Consider the following 24227-nt stretch of genomic DNA (forward strand, 5'->3'; position numbering starts at 1 on the left):
GTGAAGGTGCTTGTCTTCATCGGCCAAGCGTTAGAACATCATGCAACAGTTGTACAAAATGCTGGTTAGGCTGCAGCTGGACTATTATGTGCAGTTCTGGTTATTAGGCCATACTACAGGAAGGATGTGATTAAGCTAAGTGTGCAATAAAGATTCACAAGGATGTTGCCTGGACTGGGGGACCTGAGTTACAGGGAGAGAATGGATAGGCTGGGTCTGTTTTCCCTGGAACAAAGGAGGTAACAAGAAAGGTGAGAGGGAGGAGGATTAAAAGGGATCTGAGGGGTAAATTTTCCACAACATTTTCTCGGTACCTGGAATGAGCTGCCAGAGGTGGTTGTGGAAGCAGAAACAGTATCTACATTTAAGAGGGATCTGGATGGGTATTTGAATGAGCAGGGCATAGAGGAACATGCAATTAATGCAGGCAAATGGGATTAGTCCAGGTAGGCATGAAGGTAGGCATTGATGCAGTGGGTTGAAGGGCCTGTTTCTATGGTGTACAGCTCTGTGACTCTAAATGAACATGGTTACCCAACAAAATGTTATGTCTGCAACTCACCATCTTGTCCTTTCTTCTTCATTGGTTGAGATCTCCACTGGCAGTGCAGACAGGAACTTTTTCCTTGTATATACTTATGGCATTGTGTTTCCCACAACCAGTATAAGCTGGGAATATTGCCCAAATACACTACACCAACCTTTAAGGATTTTTTTTATCAGCTATTAATTGGAACAATGGAACTTCTAAGACATGCAGGGTTTATTGTTTCCAACAGTCTTGCATCCCAGGCTTTTATCGTGTTGATGGAATATTATTTGGCGGCATCTGTCAACAGTGTGAATGCAACGGCCATGCTACAGAATGTGACACTAATGGCACCTGCTTGGTGAGTTCTTGATAATGCAAGTTATCTCAAGTATGATTGGTCAGGTGAAATCCTAGGAGCAGAACCCTTTTGTGGGTGCATGCAATTTCCTGTTTATTTGTAGTATATAATAACTGCACCAACAATGAGAGTTTATCCCCAGTTTTTGTTGGGATTGTGTATGTTTTGGATACATGATTCAATTTGTAAAGGATGAAACTTTAGATTTAGAATCAGACCCTGTATCTTGGCCACTTCAGGTCTTATTGAGCTTTATCTATGAATTACCATGGCCCAGAACTTCCATCCCCTTATCTGCACGAACGCCAGGAGTTAACTGCATTATCCTGCAGAAATCCCAGTTTCCAGCACTAAGATAGGCTTAAAACAGCAGGAGCATCCTCCAGGAGATCCATATGTCTGCTGGCTACATTTATGAGCCCAGTGGGGCAGTGCAAACTTGCACAGGCTTCCCTGGTCACAGATTGGGAAGTGTGCACACTCAGTAACCTGGTGCAAGTACAGCAGTTCCCATTCAATGGGAGACAGCTGCAAGGAGGAAAGGAAATGGAAGTTATTTTTTCCCATTAAACTAGTTTCAATACGTTTAAGTGTGTGTGTATGTGTGTGTGTGCGCGCGTGTGCGTGTGTTATAAATGTGGAGAACATTTAATGTTCAGTATTTCAAATAATATTCAATATTTCAATAACTCAATATTTTTGGTTTTGTAACTATTTTTATTTTTAACTAGTCCCTTGAGTGAATAAATACATGGCCTTAACATTTGCAAGCATTCAATGATGCTGACAGTTGGTGAGCCTCCAGGCAGATCCTCACCGGCTGTCAAAGTCGTTCTATGAGTGCAGCAGGCTGCCTGTGCCAAGGCGGCTCCTCCACTGCACGTGCCATGCCAAGGTGCCACAAGCTGGGGTTCCCTGCAGTAGATGCACATGCACCCATGGCCATGCAGACACAGAGAGGTGGGGGCAGGCGCCCAACAAAGTCAGAGCAGTGGAAGATCAGACCCATTATTTAAAACTCTGTGAAACGTTATTACATTTAAGGAGAGGAGGGAGAACAGACAATTACCATCAGAAGTTTTGTTTCCTCACTCACTGCGTTTTTACTGAAACTCTACTTCCCAGGGCTGCCGGCACAACACAACTGGACCAAACTGTGAGCAGTGCTCCCCGGGTTTGTATGGCGATCCTAGCAGAGGGACCGCTGAGGACTGCAAACCTTGTGCCTGCCCACTGACCATTACCTCTAACAAGTAAGCCTGCTGTTGTTTTGATGCAAGGGAATTTCAAGTATTTCTCCTAGTGCTAAGCACAATCTTTGGACATCCCACAATATCAGTCAGCAAAGTATCCGATGAACGTGCAGACTGAAATCTCTCCTGTCGACTAGTGGATATATTTTGTACGAGCTGTAGAATCTTGCCAGTGAAGCCATCTTTAGTTAGTGTTGTAGTGGTATCTACTTTGTGAACAGCAAGACTTCACACGTAACATTGTGGTAAGAATGCAGTGCTCAGTAAAGGATAAATTGGTCAGAACAGCAAGGATAAGTTGGAGTGCCATGGGACCTTTTGCATTGCATTGTGGGGGCGGATGGGATCTCAGTTAAAAGTATTTGAAAGAGGGCACTTCTACCACTGCAGTATTCACTTAATATTGTGCTGCAGAGTCATCCCAGATATTTGTGGTTGAGTTCCTAGAGTGGGACTTGAATAGAACCTTGGATTCAAAAGCGGGAGTGCTAGGAAATTCATAAAGATTGTGGCAATAAATATTCCATAGAGTCCATTTCTGAAACTTATGATCTTTTGCATTTCACATTAACAATCTACAATTAATGATGCTATGTACCAGCTGTAAAATATTCTGTTTAATGGTGCTGTGTACTAGCTGAATCGACATCTGAACCCATTGTCCAGTTTTTAATACATCCACTAAAGTGAAAACACATCTGATTGAATACTTAAAGGTCCACAGCAGAGATCTGAGTTTTTATTATCATTGGATACTTTACTGATTAATCTACCTCAACCATGTCTTTTATTAATTTACGTGCTTATTGAAAATAAACTTCTTCTTCAGAATACAGTGAATTGTAATGCTGAAATTATTATGAATGAATGATTTAACTAAAAGGTTTAAATATTTTAGCTGTCTGATTTAACCAAATGATAGAAACAGAATACTCTATCCCCTTGTAAGAAAACAGCTTACACTCTAACCATGGAGGCACAAGAGACTGCAGATGCTGGAATCTGGAGCAACACAGGAGATGCTGGAGGAACTCAGCAGGTCAGGCAGCATCTATGAAGGAAAATGAACAGGCGATATTTCGGGTTGAGACCCTTCGCCCATCTGTTCATTTTTATCTGTAGGTGGTGCCTAACCTGCTGAGTTCATCCAGCATCTTGTGTGTTGCTTCACACTCTAAACATATCGTGCAGACTTTCTATATCATGAAAGAAGAAACAAAGATAGACTGGAAAATAGTGAGCAATTTCCTATTTTGGGTACTTACTGTGACCATCATAGTCCAGCATTTATAGACCAGTAGATGTAAAGTCAGCTGATGTCTACTTCACCCTGCAGTGTGCCTGAACCCACCTGAAGCCCTGACTAAACCTGTAAAGAGCACCCACACTGATCCTGTTGTATTTCCTACTCTATCAGAAGTAGATTGTCAATTTAGTCAGAGATTTTTTCCCAGGGCGACAATGGCTAACATGAGGGGACATAATTTTAAGGTGATTGGAGGAAGGTATAAGGGGGATGTCAGGGGTAAGTTTTTTACACAGAGAGTGGTCGGTGCGTGGAACGCACTGCCGGCAGAGGTTGTGGGCGCAGATACATTAGGGACATTTAAGACACTCTTAGATAGACACATGAATGTTAGAAAAATAGGGGTCTATGTGGGAGGGAAGGGTTAGATAGATCTTAGAGCAGGATAAAATGTCGGCACAACATTGTGGGCCGAAGGGCCTGTACTGTGCTGTAGTGTTCCATGTTCTAGTGCCAAACCAAGGCTGTGTTCCATTGATTTAAGAGAATTTAATCCTGTTTTACAAACGGACCTTACAGCCAATACTTTGAATCATACTGAACTGGACACCTCTTCCAAAGGTGAAAAGCCTGCAGTTAAGCCACTGTTCCATTCTGTTTCTCAAGCAACTTAAAGGAGCTGTAATTTTTAGTTACTTGAGACCACATTGTGGGTGCTCTGTTTTGCTGCCTGTAGCAGTCTTAAAAGTTGTTCATTATTTCTCCAGTTTCAGTCCCACTTGCCATTTAAACAAAACAGGAGAACTCACCTGCGATCAGTGTCGGCCAGGCTACACAGGATCCAGATGTGACAGGTAGGAATGGGAATGATTATTTTATGAAAGTGAGATTAAGCCTAAGGCTTGAGCCAGTGATTCTGAGAAACAAATGATGATGAAAAGCTAGATGGGGAAAATGAACGGTCTACAAAGTGATATAGAAAGGTTAAGCAAACGGGCAAGAAAGGAGCAGATGGAGCACAATATGGAAAATTATGAGCTAATGCACTTCGGTAGAAAGAATGCAAAAGCAGAGGGGATAGAATTTGCAGGGAATGATGGCATTTCCATTTGTAACCACTGTCATTTCCCATGGGATCCCAGCGTGTTCTGGAGTTCCGCACACGTATGCGTGAAGATGGCAGTCTCAAACTTGCTGAGAGCTGATTGCAGACTGCGTGTCAGTGCTGGAGTCCAACAGAGAGGTGTGAAGTTGCAGGAATTTCCTGACATTTATGGCAAGGAATCTGAACAATTCTGATGTCAAATAATTGTCAGGAATTAAAGTCGATGTTAATATTGTTAGATTCTTTCAGTTGTTTGAGTTTATTTGAGCATTTTGAAGAGCTTTTAACTATTTTATTTACTTACTGATTTTTCTAAGTGTTTTAAATGTTGCAGTTTTTAAAATAGTTTTATAGCAGATTTGGAATATTTGTGAATATTTCTCAATTTTAGAAACATTGATGGGTTTTGACATCCTTGACAGCTGGCTAAGGTGGGAGGCTTGGTTTAACCGACTGCCAAAGTACTTTCTGCAATTTTGTGAGTGGAGCTTGTTCAAGCTGCCCCATTGAATGGGATTTGTGTAGAGTGGTGCTGGGATCTCCTCCTGAGTCATTTCCTAGCATCTCTCCACTGCACAGAGTAAATACAGTTATATTGTGGGTCAGCAGTGAACAGGGGCAGCATGCTGTTGGCTGAGAGTTCTTTGCCCTTACTTTTCAGACAGTAAGAAATTTGTAAATGTTGGTATACAAAGGCATGCTTTTTCCTTTTCCAAAAATAGTTTATTCAGTTGATAACAGAATCACATTAACACAATATTACAGTACTTCACGATACACACTATTTACAGTTTCAAATCATAACACAGTCATCACTATCCAGAACGCACTCAAGCCTCCTGTGGCACCCACCAGTCTTGGAAATCCCCCATTGTACCTATGGATATAGTGTGCTCCTTCCTCAGGGACACACAGGCATGGACGTAACCCCGGAAGATGGGGAGGCAGTTGGCTCAGAGAGAAACCTCGCCTAGACCCATGAATGGCCACCTTGGCCAGGCCCAGGAGCAAACTGACGAGGCGAACCCCCGAGCAACCCACCCCCCTTCGCGCTGGGTTACCAAAGATCGGGAGCATGGGGCTGAAATGTACACAAAGGCGTCACATAACGAAGAAGCTACATGTCAATCAACAAGCAAGCAGAAAGTAAATTAGAACACTGACCTTTATTATGATGATTGGAATACTAAAGTCTTACAGAGGTTGTACAGGAGTTCAACGGGACCTCATGGGCAGATTTGGTCTCTGTACCTAAGCAAGGCTATGCCTGAACTCTGTGCTATGTAGGTTCACTGCATTGATTACAGGAATGAGGGTGTTGACCTGCAGAAAGAGATTGAGTAAGATTGGTCTGTAGGCACTGGAGTTCAGAAGAATGAAAGTGACCTCATTGAGGCTTTCAAGATTCTGAGAGAGATTCTCAAAATAGATGCTGAGTTGCTGTTTCTTCTTGCTGGCCAGTCTAATACCAGAGGACAGAATCTCAGGATAACAGGCCAGCCTTTAGGACTGAGAAGAGGAGAAAGTTCTTTGCATAGATAGTTGTAATATTTTGGAATTTTCTACCATGAAGGAATGAGGATATCCAATCGACAAATCTTGGCAATCTATTGAAAATGGTTTATGGGTATCGGATGAGAATGTAGAGAACCAGCCATGATCTTATTGGATGTATAGCAGGCTTCAGATGCAACATGGCCTATTCTTAGTTCTACTCCTTAAAGCCTGTTGGAGTCCTCATGGAATATCAGAAGTCCTGATCTGTCTCACTACCAAGACACACATTGTACCAGGAGGAGTCAATGGGTAACTTTTGATTTTGGAAAGCACCAATGTTCTGGCCACACTGGACTTGAAACCTGCTTTGGCACCTGCCTCACGTTCAGCCTCAGGAAGAAATTGTTTATTCAGGAAGGAGGAAGAGACAGATAACAACTGTCCATTTTATTGAAATGCCATTTTGTGCATGGAATAGTATGGCTTCTTCTATAGTCTGCACTATTAAAAACAAAGCCTCTTCAAAATGTGACCTGCAAATCTACTTCTTATTGCAAGCGGCCACAGGTGGGTGAGCACATTATTAGGTAACAGCATTATACATACACTTGGTCAGAAATAGCCCTGAGAAAGCCCATTGTATGTCTGACAGAAATGCCACAAAATCCCAGGCAGTGTTTAGGCAGTAAATTCATTACAAAGTTGATGAATTACAAGTAAATTGCTGTACAAGACCTTGGTTAGGCCACACTTGGACTATTGTATGCAGTTCTGATCACCACACTATAGAAAAAATATGGTAGTGTTAGAAAGAAGGCAAAGCATGAAATCAAAGGTCACCTTGCAACAGATGCAGAACTGAAGTGATTATGAGACCCTTCTGAGCCAACTGCCAATTTGTCTAGCATTTGGATGTTTCATTAAATTTCAAAACTCACATTTCTTTATTATTCCATAAAGCAGCATTTATAGATGTTCAAATAAAAGCAATACTTTTATATTTTAGTCTTAAAACTTTTTAACTGGTATTTTCATGAATACACTTGCCATTTTAATGGACAGGAGAATCTTAGGCTGACAGGTGTAGGAGGAGTCAGTTCCTAAAAGGTGTAGGAAAGCTCATGGTGAATCATGTTAAATGACAAATGGTCATTGTCATTGATTTGAATCATTGATTGTCATTGTCATTGGTTTGAAGGGCGGCACAACTTGGTGGGCTGAAGGGCCTGTATTGTGCCGTATTGTTCTATGGTTCTTCTAAATCCTTCTGCATAGGTGTGCTGATGGTCACTATGGAAACCCAACAACACCCGGGCAGTCCTGTGAGCCATGTGACTGCAGCAACAACATTGACCCGTCGGTTCCTGGAAGCTGTGACCCACTGACAGGGGAATGTCTGAAGTGTATCAGAAATACCGCGGGCAGACTGTGTGAGCGATGCGCGGACGGATACTATGGAGATGCAGTGATTTCAAAGAACTGCAGCTGTAAGTACAAATATGGCACAGAGAGGGAAGGAAGAATTTTAATAGTCATTCAATTTTAATGTAAAGTTTGAAAAATGTTCAGGCACACAATAGAAAATGTGGAATTTCCAACTCACAAGCATTAGGTGGGAGATTCATGTATAACATTGCAACCAGCTTCCCCGCTTCACATCTTCAGTGAAGGAATCTGGTTCCGAGAGGGTACTGCTGCTTCAATCAGCACAGGTTAATTTTAGACAGAAATGCCACAAATTCCTACCAGGAGGCAGTGTTCAGGCACTAAATTCATTACAGACTTGACGAGTAAATTGCCATACAAGACCTTGGTTAGGCCACACTTGGACTATTGTATGCAGTTCTGGTCACCACACTATAGAAAAGATGTGGCTGTGTTAGAGAGTGCAGAAGAGATTCACCAGGATGTTGCCTGGAATGAAGAGCTCTCGTTACAAGGAGAGATTGGATAGGCTGGGATAGTTCTCACTGGAGCACAGGAGGCTGAGGGGTGACCTTGTACTTCATAAGATTATGAGGGGCGTAAATAGGGTAGATATTCACAATCTTTTTCCAAGGGTAGGGGAGTCCAGAGAACATAGGTTTAAGGTGAGAGGGGAAATTTTTAAAGGAGATGTGAGGGGCAGGTTTTTCACACAGAGGATGGTGGATACATGGAACACACTGCCAGAGGAAGTGTTATAGGCAGCTACTATCACAATGTTTAAAAAGCATTTGGGCAGTACATGCATAGAAAAGGAATACAGGGATATGGGAAAAATGCAGGAAAATGTAAATAGGCATCTCAGCCAGCATGGACCAGTCAGGACAAAGAGCCCCTGTTCATTCTGTACAACTCTATGACTCTAAATTCATTATAATGTGACTGAAGCTAAGAAGAGGCCATCATGGCAGAGATCTTATTTTATTTATTCATGTTTGTGGATGTAGGCAAGAGCTACATTTACCACCAATCCATAATTGCCCCTGAGAAGGGGCTGATGCACTGCCTTCTTGAATGGCTACAGTCCTTCTGGTGTAGGGACTCCCCCAGAATTCTTGGATTTGGGACACTGGGAGCAGTATATCAAGAAAATGTCATCACAAAAGGAAAAAAAAATGTCAATAGTGAACTATTCACACTGACGGAAACAGGAGGACAGAGCATTCATGACTGGGCAAAGAAATAACAGGGAAAAATTTGTCTTTGATCACCAGCACATTTGCAAGTGTGTTCCCATCTGCACATTGACCTCAGTGGAACTAAATATCAGGAGATCAGTTGAACCGGCAGCTAACTGATGATCCAAGTTAAACTTCAGCATGAATCCAACAGACGATTTGTTTAAATTATAATGAAATATAGCAGGTGTTACATTCTGATGTACGAAGGAGAATGTTGGAAAAACTCAGCAGGTCAGGCAGCGTCTGTGGAGAGAGAAACAGAGTCGATGTTCAAAGACTTTCACTTGTGATTACCTGACACTTTCCAATTGCAGTCCCTTGCAGCGTCTGCTTTTCCAAAGTAATTAAACCCAACCACGTTAAATGATGGGGCCTTCAGTGCAAGTCAAGTCAACTGGCTCATGACCTCCAGGTTAACTTACCAGGTTGAAGACTTTTCATTGGAAGGTGGAACCTTAAACCATTTTTAATCAGGTGCAGTGTAGGAAAGAGAGAAGGAGGGGAACAGAAGGGAAGGTCTATGGTGAAAGAGTGGAGGGCAGTAGTGAGTACATGGCAGACATGGTTGAAGTCTCCTGGAGTCTCTTCACTGGTGAGTAAGTGAATTAATTTTACCATTTCTTGGGGGGGATGTTCTCTGTGCTGTCTATGGCCAGCTGGGACTGAAGAACTATGCGTGGGACATCCCAATGTCGACAGAGCCACCAGTGTGATGGATAATCAGAATCAGGTTTACTGTCACTGACATAACGTCATGAAATTTGTTGTTCTGCGGCAGCAGTACAGTGCAAGACATAAAGACAAAAATATAAGTTACAGAAATAAATAAATAGTGCAAAAGAGGAATAACAAGGTAGTGTTCATGGTTCATGGACCGTTCAGAAATCTGATGGCGGAGGGGAAGAAGCTGTTCCTGAAACGTTGACTGCGGGTCTTCAGGCTCCTGTACCTCCTCCCCGATAGTAGTAATGTGAAGAGGGCATGTCCCAGGTGGTGAGGGTCCTTAATGATGGATGCCACCTTCTTGAGGCATCGCCTCTTGAGGATGTCCTTGATGGTGGGGAGGGTCGTGCCTGTGATAGAGCTGGCTGAGTCTACAGCCCCCTACAGCTCATCAGAACATATCCCAGAGTTCTCCGTAAGCAAGAAGTGAAGGCACACTCTGTGGTGCATGTGGAATGAAAACAAAGCATAGCCAAAATATCGTATGCTAAAATAAAACAGAAAACCCTTTTTATGGATGAATTCCCAGGCCCTGTCAACTCCAGTTACTGCATGGGCTTGCAGAGTACACCACATCACTGATCTCATACCCATCTGTAGCCTAACATCAGCCAGCATGCAGCTCAGTAATAGATGTGATATCCACACAATCCTCTGTCACCTCAGCTAACTCAGAAGCTGATTCCATGAGGGAGTTTCCACCTTAGTTTGAGTGTAACACCTATCCAGTACACAAGTTAAAGGCTGTCCCTGGGTTACGAATACCCGATTTACGGACACCTCCACGTACGTGCGAGCTCTCATAATATTATCAAATTGAAAAGTCCAATGTACATACATACGTTTGCTCCAACAAGTGGCAGAACTAGTTTCTTCTCTCGCTCCACTTTTAGTATTTATTCTTTCTTATCACTCTTGTGTGCTTTTGATTCCATTCATTACAACACTGTGGAGGTACGGTTATCATATCCAGTGATTTTTGGGTATTTTCTGAATTAATAACAAAATCAATTTAAGGACCTCTATCAAAATGGAACCCGTTTGTTACCCGGGGTTGGCCTGTGTAATGATCTTTACAGCTCAGTAACAGGCCATTTGGTCCAGCTGTCCAGACCTGTATTTAACCTCCACCACATTCAACCCACACGCACTTTTTCATTCCTTTCCTTCCTTCTCTAGGCACCTAGCTTTCTGTCACTTAACTGATTAAATTGCCTGAATGAATACAATTCTCATGTCTAGCTGTGGGAGGCTAGCTTGCAACTGAGCGACTTGGACATTGTTGCTGAGTGCTAAGTCCCTTTCCCTGAAATACTCAACTCCCACTTAGGTATCCATGCACATCCTGATCTCTCTCTCTCTCTCTCTCTGACATTGCTCTTTTCTCATGTTCCGGATTAAACAGAAATGTGGACAGCTCCAAAAGCTTGACTCCTTTCCTAAGTTCCAAACTTTTTCATGGAATGTGGGCATCACTGGCCATCTTGAATTCTAATTGAACTTCTAAGTTCTTCCAGTGAAACTATTTAGGGTTAAGACCAAGCAACAGTGAGTATCTGGTGATGGATTTCCAAGTTGGGATGGTTTGTGAATTGGAAGGGAACCTGGACATCTCTATGTGCTTGCCAAACTTGTCATCAGTGACAGAAGTCAGGGTTGTGGGTTTGGGAGGACTATCAAAGATCCCGGCCTTGAAATGACATCCAGTGCACTTCCTGGCAGAACTCTCTGTGCATGTTTCTTTGGCCCGTGGACCATACCCAGACCTGCATCCAGTGCCTTTCCATCGCAGAGACAGGGATGTTTGACATTGTATAATGGCTGCCTTACATGTCTTCCCTTTCCTGAATCCCTTTCTGCAATACTTAATTTTTTAAAAAATCTGTCGATCGTTCTTGAAGAGAACTCGATAGTCAACGGAATATTTTTACAAAGATTTAAAAATGTTAATCTTGTTCAGTTGGTGCTCTGAGAGAGATTTTCAGTGCTGAAAAATAAAGCAGGACGTGAAGGAGTTGACAATTTTCAACAGATCTGAAGATTGAAAGATAAACCATTGTACTGATTCTAATCAAAATACTAAGCCCAATCTCACTCACTCTCGAGCAGTACACCATTTTGCGTGAGGAATAATGACTATTTGACAACTATTTTGTAGAAGCCTACTGACTGAAGCGAATCAGTGGCCTGTTAGGCTGATGTATTTGCCAGGATTTATAGGAATAAAATTAGATTGAATGCTCTACAGAAATCCTGTCAATGTCCCTGTTCAAATGGCCTGTTGACATGCAGTGCCATCTACAGGCAAAAGCAACAAGCTACAAGAAGCTCTTTCCTGACGACGGATCAGCCTCCAGATTACAGATTTATCCTTTGTATTTCAGCTTGCGACTGCAATATGAATGGTTCCTATAGTGAGGTGTGTGACCTCACAACTGGTCGTTGCCAATGCAAGTCCAATGTTCTGGGGCAGAAGTGTGACAAGTGCCTGGTGCGTATTTATAGTTTGGATGAACGTTTATTGTTAATAATTATTCATGTCATAATTAAATGGAAATGCATAGGTGTGGAAGTTTTATCCTTGGCTCACAATGGTTGACCAATGGAACTGAAGTTCAGTACATTTATTACATTTAGCAGAGGCAACTGAGGACAAATTTCTACCCAAAGAGTTTAACATAGAAATTATAGAGAGATACAGCAGAGAAGGAGGCCATTTGGCCCAACATGTCCACGCCAGCCAAATGTGCGGCGATCTAGGTTAGTTCCACTTCCCAGCTCTTGCTTCGCAGCCTTGTAGATCATGTCACTTGCAGTGACTAGTGCTCATCCAGGCACATTTTAACTGCAGTGAAGGTTTCTGCTTCCGACACGCATTCAGGCAGTGAGTTCCAGATCATTACAACCCTTCAGGTGGAAAAAAAATCCTCAAATTTACCAATTAACAAAACTGCCCACTTATCTATTTAGTCACACATGCTAAACAGCAACCAGGAAGTTACAAGCCTCACACTTATCAAACCTTTGAATCTGCTTGATGGCAAAATGCAAAGTTTAAATCCATATGTGACTTTTAACACAAGATAATACCTCTGTTGTTCAAATAAAATACAGATCACTAAATCTTTACATCATAACAAAAATGTCTAACTTATTTTACACTTTGCAGTCCAGTGGATCAGCTGAAAGATTTTAATAGCCCCTTTAGGTTTGTAATTTTTTTCTAAGTTATAATAGTGGAACTGATCTGATTTAATAATAAGGCGTTTTGACATGGCTTCAAGAGAGACTCATTATGCATCATTCTAAGACTTTTATTCATGTGAAGTATTCAAATTCAAGGAAAACAATAGATAGCTCAAAGAGGCTTCTTGGTTATAATTTTATTGAGTAGTTTAGATGTCACAGAATCTGAAAGCAAAGCATAGCATCTCACTGGCAGTTACTCATGCCCAGAATAATATCTGGCAATCATTCTTCTATTGTCACTGTTTTCTCATAGTATAACGTAGGAGGCTCATATTTTACGTTTTTTATTTCTAGCTTTTTTTGGGGGGGTTGGTTTTGTCAGGATGGCCAGGTGGTGAAGTGTGAGGGTGAAAGGTTACTCCCTCCAATATAACTTGTCCAATGTTGATCTTGTCAATAAAAAGTTTCACATACAAAATCCTTGACCAGGGAACAGCAGTACTGCAACTTGGGCTGATGGGGCACAATACAGATCTGCAGTTTTCCACAAAGTGGGCTCCCAGTTTCAGTCACACAATGCCTATGATTTTCAAATCAAAGTTGATACTGTTCTGTGAATGTAGGGCACATGGCAACATCATTGGGGAAACTCATGGCTGATCTAATCTTTGATTTCAACTCTACTTTCCTGCTGCCTGATCTCCCAAACCATCTATCCTCATGTAGCCCAAACACCAGTCTATCTCAGCCTTAATGACTCGGCATCCATAGTTCTAGGTTCACAGCCCTCTGAGGTAAGAATTTCCTCCTCGTCTCAATTCTTATGTTTGTTTCCTTTCTTCTGAAACTATGGTTTTGGACCCGCACCCATCAGGGGAGACGTCCATTCAGTGTGCACCCTGTCAAGACACCTCAGAATCACTGCGATTACTTCTCATTCTCCAGTGGTCTGTTGAGTATTGGCTTAACCTGCATGGAATGAAAAAAATGAACAACTTTAAATAGTTTTGTTTTTCTCAGTCACTTCCCACTTACTGAACAAAAGCAAGGATAAAGCTAGATTCTCATCGGTATCTTTTATCCATTTGGTCACCTCTTCTAATATCTTTTTTTTTGTCTTGACATCCATTTGTTCGTTTGATTGTACCTCTGTGAAGAACCTTGTTATGCTCTTCCAGGTTAAAAGTGTTTTCTAAAGAGATATGATTCCAGTTGTTTCCATTGCAGAATGATTACTGTGCTGCATATCGTCCAAAAGCCATATATTAATTGACTGATTTACATCGGACAATTTCTGAGTTTGTCATCATTCAGTGCATCACACTGCAACTTGCTGATCTAATGATGGAAGTTCTAAAACGTCATCCATCTTACTAACTGCAAACAACAGATGCCACAGTGTTCAGATTTTTCAAAATGAGGCAGCTGGTCTGTCAACCAGTTAACTTTAATTACTTGTAAGTTTGCCTGCAATAGTTGGCTCCCGAGTGCCTCTGCTGGAGGTTCAACCTACTTCATTTGCTCAGTATTAATATTGGAATGTTACATCAGGTGCATACTTGATATGGAGAGAATTGTGGGAAGAAAAAGGGAATGAGTGGTTTAACTCAAAAAGCTGGCACAGATGAGTTGGCCAAAATGGTTTTTGTTAGTGGAGTTGAGATTGTGCCTGCAGGCCCACAAGGAAGTGGTTGCTGGGTGAGCAGGACTTTGGTGAAATTGGGATGGAGGGAGAGGAGTTTTGGATGAACTGTATAAAGCATGAAGCTTGGAAGGAAGTCCAGGATTGGAACAGTCAGACTTGGAGCTAGCGAGGGCACTGACAAGTGTTTCAGCAGCAAAGGGGTGAAAACAGAGGTAGAAGGCAGGAGATAGAAGCAGGCGATCTTTGTGATGGCAGTGGCTTCAAAATTGGGAGCCCCTCTCTTGACTAAGTTGAGACCGTTATGTTCAACCTAAGATATTGACTGTGAAGGAGTTGGAACAGATGGTGAGGAACTGCAGTTTATGGAGGGGGATTCTAGAGATTCCACGATTTAGATAGGAAGATAGACTGCCTAATTGCCTTTTTTAAAATTATTAAGGACTTTGACAGGAAAGACAAGAGAATGATAATTTCTCTAGCTAAGGAGACAATAATGAGGCATCATTAATTAAAAATTAGGATAAAGAGAGTTTGGAAAAAGAGTTGGAGGGTAAAAGGGTATTTACACAAAGGGTTGTTGAAACATGGGATGTTATAGCTGAGGGAAAATGGAAAATGCAGGGCTACCAGGCAAGAGAACTAATGCATTCTGCTTTAAATGGTTCCAGTCACCACTGGCATGATTAGTGGAGTGAATGCTTTGTGCAGCAAATGTCAATGATGCCATGAACTTCATTCATTAGGTTATCACTTTCCATTATTTTGTCTGTGCAACAAGAGCATTATTAGTGTTTATTATTCCCTGCATATTCAGTAATTGTTAGCAGGAAGCAGCTTTTGTTGCAGCAGTGTTGATTTTTCTGGGTCATTTGGAATCCATTTTTATCAAGTCGATTTTCTCCTGTTGCTAAAAACAGAATCTAAAAAGTGCTGTAAAAATTGTATTTGAAAGTCAATTTAAAAAAGGAATATTAACTTCAGTGATCTTTACCAAGGGAGCTGCTAATCAGCCTGTTGCCTGCAAGTCTAAGCTCGCTGGCTCCTGTGCCTGAACAAAGGCATATTTTAGTAGATTGTTCAAATTGGTTTGGCCCCTGCACTGATGCCTAACCTACACTTCTACTGTGCCTAACAGCATGGGTATTTTGGCTTGAGCGCTGGACTTGGCTGCACTCCCTGCAACTGCAGCCAATTGGGCTCGATCTCTGAGGACTGTGGTGACAATGGGAAATGTCGCTGTGCGCCTGGGGTGAGTGGAGACAAGTGTGACCGCTGCGCACATGGCTTTTATGGATTCCAGGACGGTGGCTGCACATGTGAGTGTTTGAACTATTTTTGGAAGTACATGGTGCAAGTGAACACTTTCTGGTGTCCCTTTTCAACTGAAGGCAACGATGCATAATTTCATTTAAATGGCTATTCTTGTTGGGATTCGTGGATTCAGCACAGAAACAGGCCTTTCAGCCCATCGAGTCCATGCTGACCATTAACTACCCACTTGCACTAATCCCGCATCAATCCCATTTTTTTATTCTTCCCAGAGTTGGGAAAGGAATTGAAGTAGGGCATCAGGCATGGTCTGGTAGAGCGGAAGAGCAAGCTCAATTAGCCAAGTCCTGCTCCTACTCCTTATATTTCTATACTCCATATGGGAAGCTTTATCAGTGTAATGTCAGCCTGCATTACACAGTCAGAATGAAAGGCTTAGTTGGAGACACAAGAGACTGCAGATGCTGGAACCTGGAGTAAAATAAAACAAACTGCAAGAGGAACTCGCTGGGTCAGGTGGCATCTGTGGAAAGAAATGGATAGTCGACATTTCGGGTCCAGATGAAGGATCTTGACCCGAAACGTTGACTGTCTGTGTCCCTCCACCGGTGCTGCCTGACCCGCTGAGCTCTTCCAGCAGTTTTTTTTTACTGAAAGGCTTAATTCATCACTTTGATGGGATAGTACTATAGACACCCGACCTCCCCAACAGTCAACGGGAATTGGAGGAGCAAGTATGTAGACAGATCACAGATAGGTGTAGGAATAGGTGTAGTGGGCAAAGAAATGGCAGATGGAATTTAATTCAGACAACTGTGAAGAGATTTAATTTGGGAAGTTAAACCAGGACAGGACATACACACTCAATAGCCGGGCCCTGGGGAGTGTTGTAGAACAGAGAGAAATAGGGTTCAAGCCCAAAGCTTCCTTAACGTGGCAACAGAAGTGGATAGGGTGGTAAAGAAGGCAAGTGGCATGCCTGCCTTCGTCGGTCGGGTGTTGAGTACAGAAGTCGGGAAGTCATGTTGTAGTTATGCAAAACTTTGGTTACACCACATTTGGAGTACTATGTGTCTTTTAACCACTGCACTAGTGGAGGAACTTGAATAATTTTCTTGAAAACCCTGAAACTACATTAACAGTTTCCATTTAGATGGTGAGTTTAATGTACAAAGCATCTCATGTTATTTCAAAGGAGTACTATCAAACAAACTTGACTCTGAGTCAGCCATGTGAAGAATGGTTAGTGTTGACAGGCAATAGAGAGATGAGTTTCAAGGAGCATCTTAACAGAGAACTGAAAGATTTAGGGCAGGAATTCGAAGGCTTAGTACCTTAGCGGGTGTTCAGATATTTTCTTGAAGTAGAGAAACACTAATAAGTTGAAAGCTTTAGGGCCAGGAGAGATTACAGAGATATTGAGAGGCGAAGCAATGGAGGGATTTGAAACCAAGAGCGGGAATTTTAAAATTATGTTGTTTAACCAGGACCACCTACAGATCATCAAGCAAGGAGTGATGGGTAAATAGACCAGGGTGTGAACTAAGATATGGGCTGCAGAGTTTTGGATGACAAGTTTATGAATGTTAAAGCTGCAGTAGTGTTGTACAAATGCTCATTATGCTTTTATCAAATTACTCTGTATTAACAATAGCATTAAGTCATTTCAATTAAACCTGTTATACTTTTTCAAGTAAATGGGCTAATTGCTTTGTTACAATCTCAGTCAGAAGAATTTGATGTTGGCATATTAAACATGGAATAATATTGCATATCAACAAATGGTACTGAATACAAATTGCACAGAATATTAACAAGTAGTCACACAGAATTTAATGCTGAATTTTGAAGTATAACATTTGTAACAAATCTTCTTGGCAAACGTGAAGTAAAAAACTCTTTCCTTCAAGATCCCAATGTGTTTCCTCTGCAGCTTGTGACTGTGTCCACACTCAGAATAATTGTGCAGGGGACACTGGACAGTGTATCTGCCCACCTCACACAGAAGGAGAGAAATGTGAACGCTGTGAGGCCAACTACTGGGGTCATGACCCCAGGGCCGGATGCAAGGTATAGTAAGGAGAATTTTTGCACTCAGCAACATGGTGTTATTCCAAATTTTGTTCTTTTCATTAATAGTACCAGATTTTATGAAGCGTAATACCAATCCATTTTTATTCTTTTAATCTTTCATAATAGCTGTCTATAAAATCAATTAGTATTTGAATGTAATTGAACGCTGTCTAGTCCCTGTGCAGCCACTGTAGTGTACAGATGAAGAAGCTGATAATGATTAGAGACTGCACTGAAAAGGCCATGGGATCACCTCTGCTAAATGATTTGCTTTCAATGGAATTGAAGTTCAAATGCAGTCACTGCCACATTGTACATTTAGCATAAGCAATTGAGGACAAGTCTCGACCCCACTGTTTCAAGCTGCCCAAAGTGCTTCTACCTCGTATTCCTGATCCCTTTGAAACTAGCTGCACATTATCCCGACAGCAGAGAATCTGTATCAAGGAGAGCGAGGACTGGAGTCAGGGAGACAACACTAGTTTTCTCTGTGCTCTTGTTTCCACACCTGGAATTAGAACGTAGAACATAAAACATTACAGCACAGTACAGGCCCTTCAGCCCACAATGCTGTGCCAACATTTTATCCTGCTCTAAGATCTATCTAACCCTTCCCTCCCACATAGCTCCCCCCCCATTTCTCTATCATTCATGTGTCTATCTAAGAGTCTCTTAAATGTCCCTAATGTATCTGACCCCACAACCTCTGCCAGCAGTGTGTTCCACGCACCCACCACTCTCTGTGTAAAAAAAACAAACTTACCCCTGACATCCCCCTTATATCTTCCTCCAATCACCTTAAAATGATGCCCCCTCGTGTTAGCCATTTTCACCCTGGGAAAAAGTCTCTGACTGTCCATTAGATCTATGCCTCTTACCATCTGGTACACCTTTATCAAGACACCTCTCATCCTCCTCCTCTCCAAAGAGAAAAGCCCTAGCTCGCTCAACCTATCCTCATAAGACATAGTCTCCAATCCAGACAGCATCCTGGTAAATCTCCTCTGCACCCTCTCTAAAGATTCCACATCCTTCCTATAATGAGGTGACCGGAACTGAACACAATACTCCAAGTGTGGTCTAACTAGAGTTCTATAGAGCTGCAACATTACCTCGCGGCTCTTGAACTCAATACCCCGACTAATGAAGACCAACACACCAATATGCCTTCTTAACAACCCTATTGACCTGCGTGGCAACCTTGAGGGATCTATGGACGTGGACCCCAAGATCCCTCTGTTCCTCCACACTGCTAAGAGTCCTGCCACTGACCTTGTATTCTGCCTTCAAATTAGTTTTCCCGAAGTGCAGCACTTCACACTTTTCTGTGTTGAACTCCATCTGCCACTTCTCAGCCCAGGTCTACATTCTATCAATATCCTGTTGTAATCTACAGCACCTTCTACACTATCCACAATACTACCAACCTTTGTATCATCAACAAGCTTATTAACTCACCGTTCCACATCCTCACCCAAGTCATTTATAAAAATCACAAAGAGAAAGTGTGAAATTGTGAAAATTGCAAGTGTGAAATTAATCCTGCTAAGAAGTGGATAAAGATTGCACAAATTGCAGGCGGCTTCTCCCTCCATTTTAATTTTCTTTGAAGAGCCTAAAATCTAGGGATTTGCTATATAAGGTATTCCTTTGTGTTTAACAAGGTTATTAACCAACATTATTCTATTCTGTAACATCCCTGTAGACCCACTGTTAAGGTTGCAAGGATTTAGTGGTAGCATAAAAATTTTTTAAGGTGTGAGTGTGATTCTGTGATAGGCTTATAAAATTAGAGACCCCACACTCACTACTAACATGTTAACCACAATGAAGGTAGAACCAGAGAAAATTAATGACTCACTGCTCCAGAATTAGTCATAAGGAAACGTGGTGATTTTATTAGCACTTACTGTTATATTGGGAAATATCTGGCACCAACTTTTGGATTCAGCACGAGTGCAATTACAGGAAGTACCCGGTTAATGACAGTGTTTCGTTCCCGAGATCTATTCATAATCCAAACTGTTCGTAAGTCGGAAATGAACAAAAGCAGTGCATGGGAGAGGATCACAGAAACATCTGTGATGAGAGAATCAGAATCAAATTTATTATCACTGACATATGATGTGAAATTTGTTTTGCAGCAGCATTACAATGCAAAGACCAAAAGACCTATAAATCACAAAATAAATAGTGCAAAAAAAAGGAATAATGAGGTAGTGTTCCTTGGTTCATGGATCATTCAGAAATCTGATGGCGGAGGGGAAGAAACTGTTCCAGAATCATTGAGTTTGGGTCTTCAGGCTCCTGTACCTCCTCCCCGATGGTAGTAACAAGAAGAGGGCATGTCCTGGGTGCTGAGGGTCCTTAATGATAGATGATGTCACCTTGAGGCACCGCCTCTTGAAGATGTCCTCGATGGCAGGGAGGGTCGTGTCCATGATGGAGCTGGCTGAGTCCACATCCCTCTGCAGCCTCTTGTGATCTTGTGCATTGGAGTCTCCATACCAGGCTGTGATGCAACCAGTCAGAATGCTCTCCATCATACATCTGTAGAAATTTGAAAGAGTTTTTGATGATATAGCAAATCTCCTCAAACTTGTAACGAAGTAGAGCCGTTGGCATGCCTTCTTCATGATTGCATCAGTGTTCTGGGCTCAGGATAGATCCTCCGAGAGATGTTGGCACCCAAGAACTTGAAGCTTGCTCACCCTTTCTACCACAGACTCCTCAGCGAGGACCGGTGAGGGAGAGCAAGCACGGGAAGAGCAGCCGCCAGCTGGCCTCACTGACACAGTGAGTGAGCGAGTGAGTCTGCTCAGCACTGCCGGCTCTGCTCGGCTCCACCCAGCTCGGGGGTGGGGGGGGGGTGCATGGTACACAGAAATGCCCCGTTCCACTCAGCAGAAGGTGCTTGCAGCCCCGCAGTAGCTGGCAAATCCATCCCACTGGTCTCCCAAATGCTGGTTTGTATGTACGGGTGTCCTGAAGTTCATGATTCAACGAGAACGTGTAAACAGAGAAATACAAACATTGCTGCCAGTGGTTCCCTGTTTTTCCATGGGGTGTGCTATTTTCCTGCTCTCCTGCAGCCATTCTTCCATTTATTTTACATGGATCCAATGAAATCCCATTTATCACAATTATCTCTTTTTTTCTCATTTTTAGCCCTGTAACTGTAGCGAGATGGGTTCTGTTGGTGTTGGGTGCAATGTGATGGATGGACACTGCCTTTGTAAACAAGAATTCAGTGGAGCAAAATGCAGCGAGTGTGCAGTTGGATACAGGGACTATCCCCAATGTATCGCCTGCAAGTGCGATCGCAGAGGTACCAGGCCTGAGAAATGCGATCTGGCACAAGGAGTTTGCACTTGTGAGAAACGCACTGGGCTCTGTCCCTGTAAGGTACATCGTCATTTACATAACTCTGTCACCTAATGAGAACTTCCAACTTTATTCTCCTTTGGTTGTACCTCCCTGCACAGTTCCATCATTGGAGACACAAGTGACTGCAAATATTGGAATCTGGAGCAACACACAAAGCACTGGAGGAACTCAGTGGGTAAGGCAGCATCTATGGAGGGAACTGGACAGTCCAGGTGCGAAAAGTTGACTGACCATTTCCTTCCATAGGTGCTGCCTGACCCGTTGAGTTCCTCTAGTTCTTTGTATGTTGCTACAGTTCCATTATTCTTGCTTTCTTTATGTCTTCTCTCAAAAGGGACGGCAAGTAACTTGCCTTCAGCAGCCCTCCGTCATACCTCACATCTTTAATGCTTTTCCCTGAGTGGTAGAGGACCTCCCAAGATGGTAGAGAACTTGTGTTGGAGGGAACCTAATTTATACCACCTAATACTTGTCCTTGTACAAAGAAAGCTGTAGGATACATCTACTGCACTGTAGTGCAGAGAGCCACGGGATTAAAGTCCCAAGCTCTACCATGTTGCTGCTGAGGAGAGATCCATCTCACATTCAAAGAAAATTGGAGGGCAAATCAGTTGACACATTGTTATACACCTCAGACAGAAGAATGGGTCCTGGGCAACAGGTCACCATATCTCTTGGGGACAGAAAGTACATGCGCTGACAAGGAATCAGCAACTTGATATATCCATAATATAAAAATATACAACTGAGGATCATTATTTTTGTTTAGTTTTTAAATTAAACCATTTGTTTTGGGAGATTTTCCACAGACTACATTCTGTTTGCATTGTCTGACAGTATCTCCCCCTTTCCTGCATTAATACTGTGTGGAAAATGCACCACCTTTATTGACCCTCATTATTTTCCCAGGATTTCTTAATTTGTAGAACTATATCGGATCCAATAGAATGCACGGCATGGATCTTGGACATTCAGCCCAACTGCCATATGCTGCCACTTTTCTTCTTCACTAGCTTTTTCTCATTTCATCTCTTCACCTAAACATATCATATGAATTCTGTTATTTGCTTTTACGGTCAATGAGCTGTTAAAATTCTCCTCTGCCCCTTTCCACCCTCCATTCTGCTTTGCAACTGGAAGTCACAATTTTATAAAACAAATGGAGCAGGATAATGAATCAAGGCTGTGTGGTGTTGTGGGAAGAAAGCCCACTTTGATCTGTAATTCTTAATGTTGTGTAAACCCTTATTTCAGGAAGGTGTTTCTGGTGTTCGTTGCAATGAATGCAAGGCTGGATCATTTGCTCTCAGTCTCCACAACCCAGAAGGCTGTAGTCGCTGTTACTGCTCTGGTGTGTCCAATTCCTGCGCAGAACTCCAAGGACTGGTTAGGGTTCCTGTAAGCACAACTTCCTAATGTATGAGTAAAGACAGACCAGTGTATTGTGACTGTCCTGAAAGAAACAATTTTCAAAAGCATTTCTGCAATGTATCTGAATAATGGATAAAATGCTGGCCGTAAATATAATGGTAGTTTATCAGTATTGAGTGTAGGAATTAATTGGACTTAACAGAATGCAATCTCATTCTTGAATATTACCTGATATTATTGATAAATCACAAATATATTGGAGAAGTGTGAGATAATTCAGCTTCACACAAACAGCGCACTGTGTATTTCAATCATTGTATTGAAATTGAAAAGAGATCTAACAATATTCACACTTCACACATTTATGTGTAGATTATTTATACTTTTCTTGGCAGGAATACACTTGAATATTTAAAAGTTTGCTTAATTGACAAAAGCTACCTGTGCTGAATAGGATACCCAAAATTCAGATCATTGAGAAAATTATTTTACTGTTGCCTGTCAAGTACCATTTAAGATTGTAGTGGATAAATCTATTCATCAGTTGTATGTGCAGATGTGGTAATGGCTTCTGAAAAATACATTGAACAATACTAGAACCTACAGTGTGACAAAAATTAATGTAATCATAATAGTTATGTTCAGCATCAGATAACTATGTTTCCTTGCTCTCATTTTCTCTCTCTCCCTGTCTCTACATATGAATGTTCACGAATATACACACCTTTGTTTATTTATATAGCTCACCCTGACACCCAGCCAAGTGATAATGCGTGTTGTCAATCAAGGCAACCTGACTGGTACAACAGAGGGCATTTTTTCTCAGCCCCCAGAGATCTTGCTGGCTGCTGCACTGGTGCAGAAGCACCTCCAGACAGAACCCTATTACTGGGCACTACCTGCCCAGTTCACAGGAGACAAGGTGAGAAGTGTAGATGCAAAGATGAACGTTGTTTGGTATTAATCGTGATGCAAATTTAAAAGAACTTACAAGTTAGTAAATCAGTAATAACAAAAATTTCTCTATGAAGCACTAGCACTGTGCATGACCAGTTATGGACTCAATCATTCCTGAATTTAGTCACTTCACTATTAGTGACCATGCCTTCCAATGCACAAGCTCTGGGTTCTGGAATTCCCTGGGTAATCCTTTTTACCTCTCGAACTGTCTCGAGTCAAATCTCTCGGTTTCAGATTTAAAATGATTAATTGAGCTACAATCTTTGTCCAAGAGAATTCCACTGTGTATGAATAAATAATTCCTAGCATTATTCCTGAATGTAGCTTTGATTTTAAGATGGTCTCCCCCAGTTCTTAACCCCCGCCAGTGGAAAAAAATCCCTCCATCTGTCCTATCAGTTCCTTCCAGAGTCCAGTAAACTTTAATCTTCTGTGCTGCAAGAATACAAGCTTAATTGGTGTATAATTTAACACTTTGAGCCCAGCTAACATTCTGATGAATATAAATTTCACTTCTTGCTAGACAATTACACCTTTTGTAATGCGCAATGCTTAGAACTGCACACCGAAATCCAGAGGTTGCCAACCAGGGAGCTGCAGGAGAGCTTCAGCCCTTCTATATCCTAGTTCTCTGGAAGGAAGGCCAGCAGCCCATTGGTCCTACTTTTCAAGCCCAGCTGCTATATATTGGCGATCTCTTTAATCTCTACTCTCCCTAGCTTTTCACCATTTAAACTTTTATCACTACTTCTTTAGTTCATTAGAGAAAACCACACACTTACCTGCTCTGGCGGCTTCTTCACTGATGATTTTAATTGTTCTGCCACTGGTCATTGGGGCATACAGGATAGAAACAAGCCCCACAGCTCACATTGCCCTTGCTGACTGTTGAACACCCATCTTTACTCATCCCTTTTACCAGCACTTGGACTGTAGCCTTCTATGCTCTGGGG

At 42.0% G+C, this 24227-nt stretch overlaps 1 protein-coding gene across 1 annotated transcript in view; it reads left to right on the plus strand.

The window, feature by feature from the left end:
- The window catches only part of lama1 (laminin, alpha 1), a 274266-nt gene that overhangs the window by 130407 nt on the left and 119632 nt on the right, over window positions 1-24227 (plus strand). Inside the window, exons 16-25 of the mRNA XM_052022961.1 lie at window positions 780-890; window positions 2016-2143; window positions 4157-4243; window positions 7267-7478; window positions 11765-11871; window positions 15350-15530; window positions 17417-17553; window positions 20725-20961; window positions 22198-22341; window positions 23057-23236. Of these exons, the coding sequence (XP_051878921.1) occupies window positions 780-890; window positions 2016-2143; window positions 4157-4243; window positions 7267-7478; window positions 11765-11871; window positions 15350-15530; window positions 17417-17553; window positions 20725-20961; window positions 22198-22341; window positions 23057-23236 (1524 nt within the window). The remainder of the gene's footprint in view (window positions 1-779; window positions 891-2015; window positions 2144-4156; window positions 4244-7266; window positions 7479-11764; window positions 11872-15349; window positions 15531-17416; window positions 17554-20724; window positions 20962-22197; window positions 22342-23056; window positions 23237-24227) is intronic.

Source organism: Pristis pectinata, chromosome 9 (genome assembly GCF_009764475.1).
Source record: "Pristis pectinata isolate sPriPec2 chromosome 9, sPriPec2.1.pri, whole genome shotgun sequence".
In the NCBI taxonomy this organism is placed as follows: Eukaryota; Metazoa; Chordata; class Chondrichthyes; order Rhinopristiformes; family Pristidae; genus Pristis; species Pristis pectinata.